This window comes from Dermacentor andersoni, chromosome 11, assembly GCF_023375885.2.
Source record: "Dermacentor andersoni chromosome 11, qqDerAnde1_hic_scaffold, whole genome shotgun sequence".
Lineage (NCBI taxonomy): Eukaryota > Metazoa > Arthropoda > Arachnida > Ixodida > Ixodidae > Dermacentor > Dermacentor andersoni.
In genome coordinates this window covers 108,723,565-108,741,405 of record NC_092824.1, presented here as the reverse complement: position 1 = coordinate 108,741,405, position 17,841 = coordinate 108,723,565, and the positions used below count along the sequence as shown (strand labels likewise).

At 44.3% G+C, this 17,841-nt stretch overlaps 2 protein-coding genes across 4 annotated transcripts in view; both read right to left on the bottom strand.

The window, feature by feature from the left end:
* LOC126539604 (uncharacterized) overlaps positions 1-16,565 on the bottom strand; it is a 34,262-nt gene extending 17,697 nt beyond the window's left edge. Inside the window, exons 1-10 of one of the 3 annotated variants that reach the window (XM_055075380.2) lie at positions 16,463-16,565; positions 16,119-16,219; positions 15,439-15,600; positions 14,842-14,931; positions 13,838-13,951; positions 11,907-11,987; positions 11,274-11,448; positions 5,675-5,722; positions 3,896-3,987; positions 2,500-2,672 (exon numbers count right to left, since the gene is read on the bottom strand). In XM_055075380.2, the coding sequence (XP_054931355.1) occupies positions 2,500-2,672; positions 3,896-3,987; positions 5,675-5,722; positions 11,274-11,448; positions 11,907-11,954 (536 nt within the window). In that variant the 5' untranslated portion in view covers positions 11,955-11,987; positions 13,838-13,951; positions 14,842-14,931; ... (1 more) ...; positions 16,119-16,219; positions 16,463-16,565. Of the gene's footprint in view, positions 1-2,499; positions 2,673-3,895; positions 3,988-5,674; positions 5,723-6,416; positions 6,512-7,743; positions 9,529-11,273; positions 11,449-11,906; positions 11,988-13,837; positions 13,952-14,841; positions 14,932-15,438; positions 15,601-16,118; positions 16,220-16,462 lie in introns of those variants that run through there. The other 2 variants (XM_055075381.2, XM_055075382.2) reach the window with 2 other exon arrangements.
* LOC140214003 (terminal uridylyltransferase 7-like) lies at positions 12,106-17,265 on the bottom strand. The gene is made up of 7 exons (XM_072285236.1): positions 17,214-17,265; positions 16,463-16,549; positions 16,119-16,219; positions 15,439-15,600; positions 14,842-14,931; positions 13,838-13,951; positions 12,106-12,114 (listed from the first exon to the last, which is right to left on the bottom strand). Exons 1-7 carry the CDS (start codon positions 17,263-17,265, stop codon positions 12,106-12,108), a joined length of 615 nt encoding a protein of 204 aa, XP_072141337.1.
* Positions 17,266-17,841: the final 576 nt, after the last annotated feature.

The window sequence follows — 17,841 nt, the reverse complement described above, 5'->3', positions numbered from 1 at the left end:
AGGGGGTCACACGAGCTTTAAATTATTGAAGCATTTTGAGTCATTTCGGATGAAAATAAAGATAATTGGAATTAAGTCACAATGCAGAATCCAGAATATATCCCAAATCATTAAGTAAAAGCATACATTTTATTCCAAGAATGTCTTCTACAAGTGCTCTCACAACAGTACTGGAATTCTGTCAGGTGGCCTAGTGCAGGAACCGTGGGCACCAGTCTAAAAAGGCATCTTCTTGCAGACATTGCCACCACTTCTTAGTTCAAGGGCAGCACATAGTGGGCACCACATTTCAACAAATAGAGCCAACAGAGTAGAGCACAGAAGTATAGTGCTCCGCTTCATACTTAGCAGGCAGCACTAAGGAAGATAAGCAAGATGTGCAGTGATAGAAGACACATTCAGCGTGTCTTGAAGGGCAGTTGCTTTTGGCCTGAAACGCTTTCTATGGATTAATTACTTAGTATACTACAACTACAGCTTGTGGATGTAATGTCACTACAAATCCTGGCTTACTAGTGCACTTGTGTGCTTCCTGTATGCAAGATATCTTTTGGTGGCAAGCACAAGTGGTGCAAAGTAGCTGCTGGTCTCAGAAATGTGCCATTTTGCATGTTTGGTGGTAGATAGGTTCAGGTCTGCGATACTTTCCATGTAATACGTATGCCATATTTTGCTGCATTGAAGCACGAAATATAACTTTTTACAAGCCACTTATATCTTTCATATATAATGCACCATATCTTGGTCGACACTGAGAAAAGTCGCACTCTAACAGACTTAGCGTTGCTGCTGAGAAAATGCATTCGAAGATTGCCTGTGCCATTACAGTTAAATACGAAAGCAAGGCTGTGCTCGTGCCATTGGCAACAGCATATCGTCGGAGTCATAATTACTTTGTTTAGCACAAAACAACGGACACAAAAAAGACGACAGCACAAGGCGCTATTCTCAACTGCTGTTTAAACTACTCTCAACTGGTCCGTTGTTTCGCGCTAAACAAAGTAATTATGGATTCGCACCAGCTAGCCCGCCAACGCATTGTGCTGAATTATCGTCGGAGCGCCAGGAATGCTGTCAGCTGCATATTTCGCTAAGTTCGGTTCAGAGTTACGTAAGATCTTGTGAAAGTGATAGGACTACAGATATTGATAATTCAAACTTGAAGGGGCCCAAAAATTTGTTTGAATTCAAAAGTGTTCAAATTAGAGAAAGCTCACTGAATGTAGGACTTACGTGCAGCCCTGTGTTAGCTGTGCACAAACTAACACATGAGTGACGAGTTCTCCAAGCGTGGTTTCACGGCAGAGCGGTTCCTGCTGCCATGAAGCCACAACTCAAGGCACAATTCACTTACATAAAACATATACAAATAACCCACATTCTGACTTGACGGCTAACCTTTATGGATTTTGGTGCAGATTACGCACGTCAAAATACGATCCATAAGAAAGAAGCAGTGGCACTGCCAGGTCAGAAGCACGACCGTGTGAGTTGGCGGAATGTGGTATGTCAAAATTAACAGCCACAAATGCTTACGCGTACAAACTGCTGGGGATTTTTGCACATGGAAATGCACATAATTTTAACAGGACCACTTTGGTTTATTCAGACTGACAGACATTCAAATTAAGTGGATTTGAATTAACATGATTCCACCATATCTCTAAAGGTGATCAGACGAGATAAACCATCCCACAGTGCTTGTTATCGGTGGGAAATAAAGCGAAAATAGCAACAATGCACGGTTTTTATATTCAAAGCTCATTCTAGAACAATTTCTCTTCAGTGAAGTTAAACTCTCCACGTCTTAGCTTCTGATAGCGAATGTGGTGACATGCTATATTTTCTTCTACAAACCAGCTGCGCATCGCCTTTAGATGCACTTTTATTTTCTCAATTAAAACCCACGACAGTTGGGTGCACATTAGATTCGTTGGCACGTTAGGTTCAGGTACATATAGTAAGTTAGCCAAATTATCTTCTTATTTTATGCCATAATTCATGCACTGTAGCTCCTCACTGGTTAACTAGCACTTGCAGACGAATACAGTAAAGCCAGAAAAGGCCTCTTGTCCTTTTTGTAATGCTTGCTTTCACTTTTCACTATGCATAGGCTTGAGCGTAAAATTGCTGAAAATGGACGGGTTTCTCTTGAGCAAATTTGAACAAGGGAAATGTGACAAAATACTCAGAAAGCTGCATCACATTAATATGCCAACGCTGTGGTTTCAGTGCAAAATGTAAAAACTTGCAGTGAAGCCTTCGTTCTTTTCGTCAATTAATCAGTTTCTCACCACAGAATTAATCGATACAGACCTTTCAGTGGACAATTTGTCAGTCTTATCTCAATGAGTGTTTTGCTCTAGTGTCACTTTACTGCCATTAACATTGTTCATGTGCACTAGATGTCACAGATCAACAGCATGGCCATAAATTATGCAGACGTGCAAATGGTGCTATGTGCAGCTACAGTTTCGTAGAAGTTTTTGTCATACATACCTCGGGTGCTGCAGCACTTCCATGGGACAATTGCCACCAGCAGTTGCATCATTCTCCTTGTCCCCATTTTTGTTCCGCTCGTTCCTGGAGTCGCCATTCTTGACACGCGGGTGGCATCCCTGACTCTTCCGTAGGAATTTGTCAGCAAGATGCCGGCGGTCAAAGTAGTACTCCTGCAAAAAACTTGCGTTTTTAAATGTACTACAAGCCGTATGCTTGCTGCATTTATCCCTGCCTTAAACAGCAAAGTGAAAAATGACATGGCCCTGAGTATGTCAAGCTTAACACAAACTTGCATGAGCTGGTAATTCACAATGAACTTGCAAACACACGCTATGAACATGATACAGGCAAAGGACAAGCAGTGTTGCAGGTCTGCTTTACCTGTGCCTTTGCATATATTCCTGTCGACAGCTTGCTTTTGTCGTTTGTCAAGACCTGTCATTTGCGATAAAGAGAGACGCTCAGGGTGCTAAAGTTTGCAAATTTCCTTGGTATTGTAGCTTAAGAATGGTTCCTGCTTGCAATAGGAATTCTCACAATTTGACTGAGACTGGGACCACTGATTATTATAACAAACAACTTACTACATAAAAAGCTACAGAAATGAGGTTACACTGTGGTTTATAAAGCTGGTTTTCAACATCAGACATAGGTAACCACTGGTTATGCCAATGTTGTGCAGTGATGTGCAGTAATACCACATAGGTCTACATTACGTGATCCTCTTATTTTTTTTTAAAACGACGTGGCCCCCTGTTGGCCATGCAAAAGGGAGTGGGAGCCCAGTCAAATCACTCCACTGCAGCCTTTTCTCTCACCCTTAATATTGCACCAAACCTGAAATAACCTTGTTAAAAAAATTCCAGGATTTTGTGTGCCAACACCACAATATTGTTACATAGGAAGACGCAGACGAAAAGCTATGTACAATTATATTTACAAGAAAATACGCTGCGCTTGGCCAAGAGGCAACAGCCCGCGCTAGCTTATCGTCGTAGTCGTCTTCGCATTGCTCACCTTTTCGTGATCGCACGTATTGTTCCATAGCAATATTATTATGAGATATGCCGTAGTGGGAGGATTGCGCATTACTTTTGACCACGTGGTGTTCTTTAACATGCACCCAGTGCACGGTAGAGGGGGTTTTCACATTTCACCTCCATCGAAATGCAGCCACAGTGGCTGGGATTTGATCCCATACCCACGGTCTCAGAAGTAAAATGGTGAAGCCTATACGCCATCACGGCAGGTAAATAACCTTGTATACTATCGTAAAAAGTCATGTTCTCAGCATTTCTTACCCGCCCTTGCCCAATTATAGTCAATTGTCTAATAAAAACATACTTTTATGCCCAGTGCAACATCAGGCGTAGCTACGAACTTGGCATCTTACCAGGAACGAACGGTAGCCTTCAGGAACGTTGTCTATGGGTGTTTCAAAGTGGGACAGTGCTTTGATGAAGGCATTCTTGATATGCGTGTCCACTGCAAATGAGGTGCACAAGAAGCAAACAAGCATTGTGGAAACGCCACACATATTTAAGCAGAAGGATATCCACACGCACACTTAGTTCATCATCAGCATGAAATTGCAACCAGCAGAAGCAGCCGGCGCACATTGCAAAACAAATAAATTCAACGTCCGATTTTTCGGATTCCCTAGGGGCCGCGACGTCCGGAAAAATGAACGCATGCCTTATACGACTGCCCCAGAAGCTCAAGTGCTCATACTTTGGCAAGAGACGGTGGGTGCACGCATGCATAATTAAGGAATACTAGCTGTATCCCGTGACAGTTGCCCATTCCCCCTCATTATGTGCATGTCCTCTAATAGTGCTGTATTTCGGCAAAGCTGACCTTTGGGAACGGGCATTGTGTAATGCTTTGGCCTTCCGAGCTTCGAATTCATCAGTGAGAATTACAAAGGCAAAGTAGGCACCATTGCTGTCATTGGTGGATTCTTTCAATAAAAAACACAACTGCGTACAGCAAGAAGCTTTGCAGCGAACGTAGCCAGCATTTGTATCTCTGCACGCGAGAGCGCCATTTCGAGGCAGTGAAATAAGATGGTGTCGGTGGTTACTTGGATTAATGCGATTTTGGATCTGCAGTCACGGCAGAAAGTCCGGAAAATCGGACGGCAGAAGGCTTTTGCCTCCTAAATTTCAGACGTTCCTATACTCTATGGAGTACATGGCAGTGCCACGAAGGCATCCGAATTATTGGGTATGTGCGAAAAATCGGGTGTCCGAAAAATGTTTGGTTGATTTAATAAGAATAATCTGTGGGCTCGTACAGGGGTGATCAAAAGTTCCTAGGCCACAGCTTGCGTGAACATGTTGACTTCGTGCCCATGTGGTGTGTCATTTATCGGATTATAAGAGCCCGACGGTTTTTTGCGAACAGGGTAAAGGACACTGTTTCTCAATATCCAGAGCTTCGGAGTGGCAAAATTACTCCAGGAGCCCCACCACTTGCTTGAGAGTGAACGTTTTCAAACATGCTGTGGCCTGGGAACTTTTGACCACTCCTGTACTTCCAAAAACCACTGAGTCATTATGAATAAGCCATAATTGGTGTGGTGTCTTCGGCTGGCTAACAACCACTTAAACCAGTCTAAAACCAATCTAAAATTGGTTCATAGAAACAAGTGCAATATCAGTGTCTATTATTTAGTGTGACTTGACATTTGCCAGTATACTTTCCATGGTATAAAAGGCTTGAACGTACTGCAAAATTATATATATATATAAAATAAGAAAAACAAGTAATAAATTGTGTCATGATGACCTAAAGGAGCACTGACACTTTAGGTCATCATAAGACTCGCAACATTGAGGCAGCGTACACTTCGCAACATGGATTCCTAAGTAGTGTTTTATTGGCTTAAAAATAAGATTCTTTTATGAAATAAATAATCTCTAACAATTCTCATTTTATTTACTTAAATTCAAAGGACACATTACTGCAAGTCATCTGCAAATAGAAATGCATATTGCAAAAATATTTGAAGAGCTTTAAACAAAATGTGTGATATGGCATTAATTTCACAATGTTTCCAACTACAGTACACAAGGTGGAAGAAATGATACCGCTGAAAGAGACTTCTTTTATAAAGGTAGCTGAATTTACAAAGCGACATACAATTTCGTCAAATGAAAACAAGACCTACTCTTCTCATACACACCGCTACCAAGGTTGCGGTCCAGGTGGAAAGGGTCTGCAAACAAAACCAGTCACAGGGTTTCGTTTAAAAACACGAGCCATATGCTGCAATGCAGTGTTACTAATCTTCAAGAAATTCTGACAGGAATATACCGTATTTACTCGCATAATGATCGAGCTCGCGTAATGATCGCACCAAAATTCGTCAAAATTCGATGTTTTTTTTTTAATTATTTCCCGTGTAATGATTGCACCCCGAACTTGCCGAAGCGATATGTCGTGTGTCAAGTCTAGCTAATAATGATCGCACATACCATCTGCTACTACCAAACTTGTCTGTGTAGGGATTCATAATGGTTGTGGTCAACAACAACAAAAAAGGCGCCTTTGGATTCTTCTCGTCTGCACTCGTACGCACGCAACAAATCGCGAGCGGCAACGATAGCAGCCACGTTTACATTGATACATTTGAAGTGTACCCCATTCATACACCGAGGCTTGTAACACAGCTAAGATATTCGCGCACTCTCAGCGGAAATGCCGTATTAGGACAGTAGTGAAGACAAATGCGACAGCTTCCGCAGCATGCCCGCCATGTGTTCCTATGTCACTGGCAGCTAAGCGCGCCCATCTGTTTCCGTCCCCTCAAAGTGGACATGGCTACATTATAGCCGCAAACTTGCCGATATTAACGATATCATTCATTACTGATACGGAAGAAACTGTTTCAATGCACGTAATGCACTCACGAGAAGAAAAAAAAAAATCGCGTTCGGCGCGTTTGGCTTGCTCCGCCGGCCGCCATTTTTGTTTTGGTGTCCCGCACTACATACAGCGGCAGCCGCCTATTTGTTGACCTGTTGTCATACCGCAGCAAATACGGGATGAAAACATTTTTCTTTTTGCGGGAAATTTAACCCGCGTAATGATGGCACCCCTGAATTCGCGTTGATTTTTTTTACAAAAAAGTTCAATCATTATGCGAGTAAATACGGTATTTTGAGATGGCAATAATTACAACGTTTAAACTTGATTAAATCTGTCCAAACATCCTAACACAAAAATGTGCATTTAACAGCATTTTTGTCACTTCTAAACGCTACAAATGCACACTCTTTGTTGAAAATACTTGTTGCTTTACTCGCATCAGCTGGGCCCATATTCTGAAACGTTTGCCTTCCGTGAAACTGGAAATACTCCGGAGCGGATGTAATTCCGAACGGTAGTCTGGTAAAACAGTACCTCCCGAATGGAGTCAAGAACGTAGTTAGTTCTTCAGAGTCCCTACTTAGTCGGACTTGATGGAACCCCGCGAAGGCGTCAAGCTTCGAAAACCATTTCGCACCCGCCAGAGAGCCTAATGCTTGATCGGCCGTAAGTAGCGTGAAGCGCTCACGAACGATACACTTATTTTTTATTTAACTTTGTGAGGTCGACGCATACTCTCAGTTCCCCCGGACCGTTTCGTTAACAGGACTATTCCTGCGCACCAATCCGTGGGGCCGTCTACTTTTCGAATTATTCCCATGCGCACGAGTCTCTCGATTTCGTGCTTTAGCCTTTCCATGAGCGGAATCGGCACTCGCCGCAGAACAGTTATGGCATGTGGAATTGCGTCCAGTTGTAGCCCGATAGTGTATTCTCCTGGGATAGTGCCTAGACTGCGACCTATGCGCGGAAAAAGTGTCTCATACCGTTGCTTGTCTGCAGTAAGTGAGTCGGCAAATTTAACGATACCTAAAGCATCTAAGGCTGGCAGCCCGAGAAATACGTCGCGAAGAGGGCTAACGACATAGCACGTTTGTCGGGCAGTCCTCTGTTTCCACGCAATCTCTGCGACAAATTTGCCTAGAACATTGAGCTTATTGCCGCCAGCCCCCTGTAGTACCTCGTCTGCATGGGTGGGCAATCCTGGAAATGTAGAAGGTATAGACTGACACTACTGCACCCGAATCAACTTTAGCAAGGATAGGCAGAGTTTATCAGAACCTGCACATAGCGCGCTTTCCCGGCCGCGTCAATCGCGCCAATGAAAGTTTCTCCGGTACCATGTTCGACAGCCGAGACGCGTAGTACCTTTCTTTGCGCTGACCCAACTTTCTTGAGGCAGGCTTTCGCAAAATTTCCTTTGTTACCACAGTAGTGGCACTTGGAAGCCTTGGCTGGGCACGTCGACCTTGGGTGCGCGTCGCCGACGCAGTAGGGGCACCGTCCCTCTTTGTGCTGCGGTCGTTTCTTGTGGCCCACGGCGTCCACGATGGCGCCTTGGTCCTGAAGTTCTGGCGGGCTCCCGATGTGGACACCCTCCGGTCGAAGGCTCTGCTGCTGCTGACGCACGGTTTCCTTGAGGCGAGCCTTAGCCAGCGCCGTAGCCAATGTCAGCTGCGGATCCGTCTGCAAGGCCTCGGATAGTTGCACGTCCTGGAGCCCGACGACAAACCTGTCCCGGATGAGTCTCTTCTTCATATCCCCAAAGTCGCAGCGGCCTGCCAGCACGTGAAGTGCGGTTGCGAACTAATCCATCGATTCTTCTGGCCATTGCTGGCGTCTGTGAAAGCAGGCACTTTCATTAACAATGTTCCGCTCTTTGACGATATGACTGTCGAACTTATGCTTTGCGACATCATAACTTTTTGCTTCATCGTCGGTCAGCTCAAATGTAGCAAAGACTTCGCGGGCTTGGCGTCGCATTGTGTAAAGTAGCGTGCGCACCTGGACCTCTCCCGAACGCTCGTTGAGAGCTGTGGCGAAGCGGTAATCATCGAAGTGGTCGATCCACGCCGGCCACTCTGACGTTTTGTCAAAGTCCAGCGGTGGTGGCTGCTGGAGCCCCGGGATTACCGTTGCGGGTTGGTTTGCCATTTTCTGGAAATGCTGCCGTCCACGGCCTCAGCGAGATACGTTGACCACTGCCCACTTCTGACACCGTGTAGTGACACTGCATACGAGCGCGACGCGCATGCGTGTCGGAAGGAACACTCGACGAGCCGCGCTCCAGGGGACGAAAGGAAAGAGCCACTTGTTTTGTGTGCTGGCCGATAATATACACTCGGGGGGCGTCACGTGTTACAAGTTGCTTGGCGCTCGCAGTTGCCGCCCAGCTATCTGTCGTGACGTCACATGCCGCACACATGCAGGCGATAACAGCACACACACCACGAAGGGTGTACTTTTGTCTAAACTCTTAGAAATATTTACACCCTTTGGGGCCTATCTTGTCCCACAACGATAATCGTCATCTGTCTTGCCCGCGTTTACTTTCTTTAACGCTGCGAGCCCACGCAGCTTCTCGAAAGGAAAGTAGCGAGCGCCGAGCTTTCAAAAAACTCGGGCAAGACTGATGACGATTATTGTTGTGGGACAAGATAAGCCCCAAAGGGTGTAAATATTTCTAAGAGTGTAAGAATGTAGACGTACACTGTTAAGCAAAATTACACCCTTTTGCCACACAACGATAATCGTCATCTGTCTGCATTCCCGACAGGAAAGTAGCGGGCGCAGCGTTTTCAAGAAAGGAAACGCAAGCAAGGCAGATGACGATTATCGTTGTGTGGCAGAGATACACCCCAAAGGGCGTAACTTTGCTTGAAAGTGTACACTCTAAGAAAAGTTTACACCCTTTGGCGTGCCCCTTGTATACCACACAATAATCGTCATCTGCCTTGATGCGTTTCCTTTCTTGAAAGCGCCGCGCCCGCTACTTTCCTGTCGGGAATGCTATTATGCTGATAACGCGCGTGCCGTTCGTTACTGGAAAGTACCGGGCTCGCAGCCTTAAAGAAAGGAAACGCATCAAGGCGGATGATTATCGTTGTGTGGCAGAAGGGGCACTCCAAAGGGTGTAAACTCTTCTTAGAGAGTGCTCTCAGGCAAAGTAACACCCTTTGGGGTACTCTTCACTCTTAGGCAAAGTTACACCCTTTGGAGTGCCCCTTCTGCCACACAACGATAAGCATCATCTGCCTTGATGCGTTTCCTTTCTTTAACGCTGCGAGCCCGGTACTTTCCCGTAACGAACGGCACGCGCATTATCAGCATGATAGCATTCCCGACAGGAAAGTAGCGGGCGCGGCGTTTTCAGGAAAGGAAACGCATCAAGGCAGATGACGATTATCGTTGTGTGGCAGAAGGGGCACTTCAAAGGGTTTAACTTTGCCTAAGAGTGTACGGCGCGTGCTTTGGAGTTTCAGTTGTTTCGTTATCGCGTCGTGTTGCGCTGGTTCTGCTAGCTCGCGAAACATGCATTTGGAACAAGCAGCGAGAATACCATGTCCATGTGATGTCGTGGGATGCGCGAACGGTCCGCGGAACTTGGCCAAGGGCAGTTGCAGCGGCGAATCGAACGTTACTTATCACTGTGTGCCAACGAGTGAACCTCTCCGTTCGAAGTGGTCAAGTGCCGTATACCTCTGCCACAGCGCGTTGGCAAAGAGCCGAAAAATCGCACAGTGTGCTCGCTGCACTTTCTTCCAGAGGATTACGAGTTCAATGCCGACTTACTGAAGTCGTGGGGAGTGCCTTTCGAAGCAATGCTTTCCCGCAGCGCTGTTCCGTCGGTCCTGACTGCATTCTCCGAAGCGCAAGAATAACTGCAGGTCGAAGACGGCGCGGTGAGAGTGGCATTTGGTTTTCACGAAGGAAAAGCTACAAATGTGCGAATATGCACAGCCATGACATACAGTTGCCGTCGTAGTAATAGTACGCAACGACGTCGGCAGCGCGAGCCCTCAGCAGCAGGTAACGTTCATCAGTGCTTAAATCGCTGAAGTCGAGCCCAGCATCGCGAGCCAATCCGTCGTTGTCAGGGTCATCCATTGTAACGAGCATCAAAGTTGGCGTCATAAAATAAAGAACCATCTGATCGTCGTGCACTTTCTCTTCCGCTAGCCACCATAGTTCCGCTTTCGCGCTGCCGTCGGCTCTGTCTTGGCTCTGTTTCTGGCCGCGCGTTTGCGTAGAAAAGCTGTAGCGCCGTCTGTGGGCGCTGTTTTACTCACCAACGGCGCAACGTCACTATGAGACCATGACGTTACCACTCCTCGATCGGAGGGCGGGCAGATTTGAACTGCGCTAGAGGTACGGGGACGCTTCAGAACGCATTTTCTCTTAAAATAAGTCTCTTCTTCGCATGAAACAAGCGTTTCGAGGTTTCTGGGATGGTATCTCAACAGTTCACGTTGACATAATAATAACGTTTAGTGTCCCTTTAAGTGTAGTGAAACATTTTTTTTTGTGTACTCTGTTTCAGTTACTTTCTTTTTATAGAAACAAATTAACTAACATTCCAACTATTACGGACATCATTTGTTCACCATAAAGGTGGAAACATTATCGATAACGTCCCCTGGGCAGCCAATCGGATAGCTCGCCCTACTGACGTCAGTTGGGTGATTTACGTCATATGGGTAGGGACGGCTGAAAATTTCGCTGAACAGTGTGCTGCGATCGGTAGCGGTGTGCATTTCTAAAAACTTATAATAAATTACACGCTTTACGCGGAGCACTTAGATGCATCAATTAACGATCACAAGGACCTACTCTAATGACTCAGTACGTTTGTACAAAATCGTCAAAATTGTTTCAGGGTCCCTTTAAGTGAGACTTACCTTCGATGGCTATATACTTTGACGTCCAAGTCTTCTGATGCTTGGTTAGAGGCGCCCTCTGTCGAATGCTCACAACATTTTCTTGGAAGTTGAACTCTGTGTAGAACCTGAGCATGCCTAGCCACAGCTTACCAACGTCCTCGTTGTTGTGCCCAAATTCATTCCAGACAGATTTCTGCAAGAGAAAAGCATTTTACTGACTGAGTGATTCCTCAAGCTGTTTGATCAGATCAAAGGAAGTTCCAAGTAAACCAGCAAGCAATGGCTGCCTCTAGCAGAATGAAGAAAACCCTGCTTCTGTGCCTTACTGGAACCGAGTACAAACTAGGCAATTAAAATCTAAGTGAGCTGATTAACTAAGCAAATCAAATGGCAAAAGGCCCAAGAAAACCTCGACGCATTGTGGAGCTGACATGGAAATTTCAAGGTGACATCCGATGCTATCTTTTTGTGTCCTTTCTGGCTTACCAGATGTCTGCTCACAGAGAGTGTGCCAAGGACTAAATGTGCAATATACCGACCTAGCTGAAATTATATTTCCCTTTCATGCTCCTTCAAAGCTGCGCAACCATAAGCTTTTATTTCCGTTTTTTCGTTCCCTGGGCAGCCCAGTACTTCACCTCTAAAACTTACCACAACTTCAATGTCATCAAAAAACCATACATTCCATCCTTCAACCATGACTTCAGGTTTCTGGTCCCCTTCTGGGTAAAACTGCAATGCAAGGGAGGACGCCACTGCAAAGTTACATGTCGGCGATGCTTTCTTTGGGTTCAGAAAGCGGACCACCATGCGTAATAACACGCTAAACAAGAGAAACAATAACTAAATGCTAATGACACTGCAGTACACGTTACACATTTACTCCATGCAACATTGTGCTATTACTGTTAATGCCTTACTTCACAGCACTCGGGGGTGAAAGTGCAATTTCATGTTATTATCAACCATGGTTGAACAAGGAATGTGTCAGGCTGGAGCCAACATTTCAGCAAGAGGACTTGTGGACAAGTCTCCCTGTCGGAACGTTGACTGCTAAGACACATCTTGTTCGACCATTGTTAATCATATCCATGTTCTTGTGAACTTGTGCAATTCCTTCTTCTGCACCATGTAGTGTGCCTCACGTAGTCTAGGTAAGCTAATGAAGAACCTGACAGTGCTAAGCTTAATGAAGCAAGAAAGGAAAAACAACTATTACCAGCCCAGCTGCCAACACATTCGCATTCTTTGTGCCTGCACTAGAAAATTCAAGAGGCAGCTCGTATATGATAGGCCTATAGCATTTTAAACATTACATTTGGAGCCTTCTTACAACCATAAAGACTAACAGAAGCAGTAGCTAGGGCCGTGGCTACCACCCTTCACTTTAATGAACTTTGTGTAATCACGATGCATTGGAGGCAGCTAGAATATTTCACGAATACTAGAAGTTTTCAAGCACTTCCATCAGTGAATCAAATAAGTGCTGTTAGCTCTATAACATCTGCCAATGTAATCTAGATTGCTATAACTTTTAGTGACCACTTGAAGCCAACAGAAAATGAAATCAGGAAAAGCATAGGGAAAATTAACTGTATGCAGCGAAATAGCGAGGACAAACTTCCCATGGGCCAGATGCTATAGCAGCTTTGCGTGCCTCTACCATTTTTGGAATTTAGTGCAAGGTACTAATGCCCGAATGCTCGCAAAGGTAGTTTAGCATGGAAAACATGGCAGTCTCTTCGAGGCGAGAGCCACCCACTTTGGACTTATCAAGACATCCTGTGCTGTTTGGTCCATTCGTTCCCAGCAGATGCTGGTGCTTTAGATTTGTGTCATGATGCTTCGACATCAAGGTATTAGAGACAACAGGCCGCTGTTTCCGAAATCTGTCCTCAATTTCTCGGCACTTTAGGCTTAACAAGAGTGGCTGTACACTGCCTCTGAGATTTGGCAGCTCAAGCAACAAGTCACGCGCATAGCCCAATTTCGAAGGCAACAGATTATAAATGTTAGTTTGTAGTACAGATGATGCCACAAACTGAATCATCATAATTTGCAAAAAAAGCGAAGTGCTACCATAGTTGTTTCTGTGTTCATGATACGAATACATTACCAGATTATATTGACATCTTGTGTATGTTGGTTTACTTTGTTAACTTTTACACCTAGGTGGCAATGCAGCTGTTTGCATTAGCATGCCATTTCGCTGTTCTTAAAGACTAGGTTGTGCAGCACTCTGAAACGTACGATAGCACTAGTGGTGCGTCACTTGCTAATGCTAACGCAAGCATATTACGCTATACTAAATCTCTCTAATATTGACAATAAGAAACGGAATGCGTAGGGGTAAGTATGTCCTTTAGTTGAAATGTAGAAATAAAGCACGACGGCAAATAAAAATGGAGAAATAGACAACTTGAGTAGTCTTTTCAATTTCAATAAAAACAGTAGTTTGTTTCCCTACGTTTTCCTTGCGATTGCTACATGCTAAAAATTGAGCCCCTCAAAGAACCATAATTGAGCACCGAAATTGCGCTGCCTAACAGGTGCTGCAGAGACTGCGTACGCAACGAGCTTACCTCCTGGAGCACAGGAATAATCGGTGGGCTGCACTGCTGCAGGTAATAGATTGTCAGGAGGATGTACGCATACGAGGACAGGCTTCCCCGAGACGCATCACCAATGTCACAGATCTGCAAGTAGGTCCACTCCTTGTTAGGCATCAGACAACATATATTAACGGCAGCTCTACACCAGGTGCCATTTGAGTGCTACACAGTTATTCCCTGAAATTGCTGAACTCTTGCCATCTTAGATTTGAATGCCAGCCTGGATGGCACGTGGCAACACAGGTTCGCTCAAGCTCAGCAAGGTTTTGCTTTTCAAGAGTGATCCTCTGATGCAATGTTCTGTGCATTCATTCAGTGAATGAGCAGCAGCTTATCGACAAACATTGCGACAAAAGTCCCCTTCTGAATTGAACTCAACCTTGGAATGTCAATGGCAGCAGTTTGATTCTTCGGATTTGACTCGATCCCACGCTCAAGAATCCTTTTGAATGGCTTTCGAACTGCGACGTCAATTATGCAAATGCGACAACCCCTCTGAAATCGACTCCCACAATGTGGCGTCAATTTCAGTTGCTCCCTTTTTGAATTTGACTTATAAAAGATTGCTGCATCGATAACGTCTGTGTGACATGGATTCAGTGGTACAATTTTTTATCAATAGTTAAGGTTTACAAATGATAGCATTAATTTTTAGCTCACTTCTGATCGGAATGTAATCATGTTTAAATAGCAAACTAGACTATGTGCCATCATAACCTATGACATCAGTGCACAAATGAAATAGTATTCACTCTTATAGCAACCATAAATTTGATATCTCAGTTATGTTTATTAGAAACATCGGTATTGATAAAATAATGTTTCTGTTAGCCTTCCCTTAACGATCGAACGGTGAGCAGATCTTCCTGTCCTTCATCAAAGAAACAGTTACTGGACCTAATCCAGGGTTATATATACACAGCTGCCTTAAAACCAACTCTCGCAGCAGTAAGAAACAATAGACGACCGGTTACCTTTGCAAAGTGCTTGAAAGTGTAACCAAGTATTCGGACCCGCTCATCAATCTTGCTGTACGCCTTCAGGAGCCTCGTGTTGTGTTGCGCCTAGAAACAAGGGAGAAAGCAACAACAAAAATTGATACACTACATCAAAGTTTAGTTGAATACTTTTTTATGCAATCACATTACTGAAGATTGAGCCTAATTTGGGGGCAAGTCAAAAATCATGTGCACATCATTTGTCTTAAATTCCTGCTCACGACAACTGTCTCATTTGCAACTTTAGTGCTAGTTCAATGTCTCAGCTGTGCGGTATGAAAGTGCTGCATCAGATCACCTGCAACAGAGTTAATGGGTGCTACCGTTGTGACGTGTACGAAAAGAGGGCAGCAATTCCTTTCTTTTTACTCTGACAGGTGTATGTGTGGGTGAGAGTATTTAACAAATATTTCGTGCGCAATGCAAACGAATTGGTTTGCCACAAACCAGTGTGTTCAAATTTACAGACAGTAGCGTGTTTACGGTTTTTCTAAACACATCAGTGAGGTTCTGCTGTACAGATGCACTGTAAGATATATTACACACTCATGCAGCAGGCTGTCAGGTACATACCAATGTGTTATTTAGGCTGATGTCGCACTCAAGACCAGTTGGTTCGTGGTAGAACTTCGCGATGGGCACTTTGGCTTTGGTGAGGAGGAGGATCTGGCGCAGGCCCTTGCGTTTGCGTAGTTTTCTCGCAATCTGCTGAATAATATATACGCCTTGATGGTCCTGTGAGCAACAGAGCAACAGATTTCTCGTCTTTTATTATTCAACCTTATGTGGCCGCTCAGCGTGTTTGGCCATTGCAAAAAGACAAGCGCGGCGCGAGAACGGCTGAAATTCTAAAGAGACGCGCACGCGTCCTTCCTCTGTATGAAAGAAGGTGGGATGGAACCTCGCTTGCGAACGCTCGTCTAGGCAAAGGGAGAGAGTGTGTACAATGCCGGTGAACTTGCCTGCGGGCAATTCTTAACATTACTGTGGTAAAACAGTCTCTAGGCGGTACCCCATAACTTCCAGTCTAGAACCGAAATTTATCGTGAAGCCTGGCGAGGAGGCCCTTTAGAGAGACGAGAGAGGGAGATACAGGCACAAGAGAGAATTCAGAGAATACATACATTCTCACTGATTCATACTGTAAAAATAAACGCACACAGAAAACTAAGAACTATAATGTAGCATTTTCTTCTCGTGTATACATGCTGTTCAGGCGTATGCGCAGATGCATGAGTCCAGCAGTGACTCACCTTGCCGTCCTTGTTACTCTCTATAGTAAGACAAATGTCTAGATCACTCTGTACACGACAAAATCCATTGCACGATGAGCCATAGAGCGTGAGCTGGGCACCTGCATTGGAGATGGATATAGGCATGTACAAAAGGTGTAGCTCGACAAGGCACATTAAAGCAAGTGACAGTTTGGGAAAAGCGCAAACAAAACTGTTTTCTTCCGGCTACATTGTATTGCACTACGAGTTGACGCACACACGTGAAACCTGCTTTATGATGTCTAAGAAATGTCGCGATACTTCGGTAAAAAATAATGAATTCTGCTTTTCAGCAAAGCCAATGGAAAGCCTAATCCTCCTACCTGAGAACTGCCCACGGATGAATGACTGAAGTTCGTGGAAAAGCCCTTGACGACGCGTCTCCTCCTCCGAATCAGGAGAAAACTCATCTGAAGGTTAAAAAAAGAAAGAGAGAGCCCAAACCGTCAAAAAACGTAAATAAGTTTTTTTTTTTTTTCACTATGTTGACACTGCTCTAAAATATAGCCATTATTTGAGAGTTCAAGCTTTGCAAAACTTCCTCAAACAGGATAACAACATGCGACTTGGCACAGAAAACACAGAAATGTTTTCAGTGCCAAGTCACATTACACTATCATACCAACTCGCCAAAGTTTTGCATTTCTGCAAACAAACAATTTTACGAAAACTTATACATTACATTTGGCCTGCTTTGCATGCTCTGATAGATGTACTCAACAAAACTGATATGTTGTCATCGCACAGATGCAAAAACTAAATTTTGTTAAAACACGAAACAATGCATTTGGTCACTGTATCTCAAAATCAGTATTAGTTTCAGTATCCATACTAAGTGGGTATGCTTTAAACCCTGACCTGTTACTGCAACATGCGCATTAAAGTTATTTAAAGAGGCAATTAGAGTAGTTTCATCAAAGAGCTTGTCGCAATCATCCCAGAATTTATTCGTCCGCCTCTGTTACATAGCTTGATCAACAAAATATGCGATATTGCCTTGAATATCGTATTCACAATAACTGCAGACGGTTGTTGCATGGAAATGAAAAGGACATATCTAGCAGATGCACTCACTCATCACATCTCGACAGACTTTGTTGAGGAGCTTGATGTGATCTGTCTCCATGCCGCTTCAGCTCAGAAAGCCGATGATCAGGACAGTCCTTCAGTAAAGGCACTTCACTTAGCATTTGGAATTTTTTAAATATTCATAGATAAGACAAACAGGGAGTTGTCTAATTCACATGCAGAAAGAAGAGCATAGGCGCTTCCAGAAAAAAAAAAAAAAAAAGGTATGAAAGATATACGAACCTCACGCAAATACACACTCTTCTGGGAAAAGGACCAGATAATAGGAGGTAACTGAAAGACAGCAAAGGCATCGGCTAGACAGACCGGTGCCAACATAATGGGCACTGATGTGTGTGTAGCTAAGAAAAACAATTAAAAAGAAAACTATCTGAATCGAACGACAGCAAACTTAAAGCAAGCCATACAGTGCTCAACACGAACACCCGACAAAGTTAAGGGGGCACGCGGCACAAAGGCTGGAAATGGGTCCAAAAAGCGAATCTTTAATTTTGTCATTTTCGCGTTCCCGAAACCCTGCACCAATATATAAATTTTGGCATCGAAATTCCGCTTATTTCGCTCATTATAGCAATCGACAACAGCAACACGCGCGTACCTATATAAATTGAGG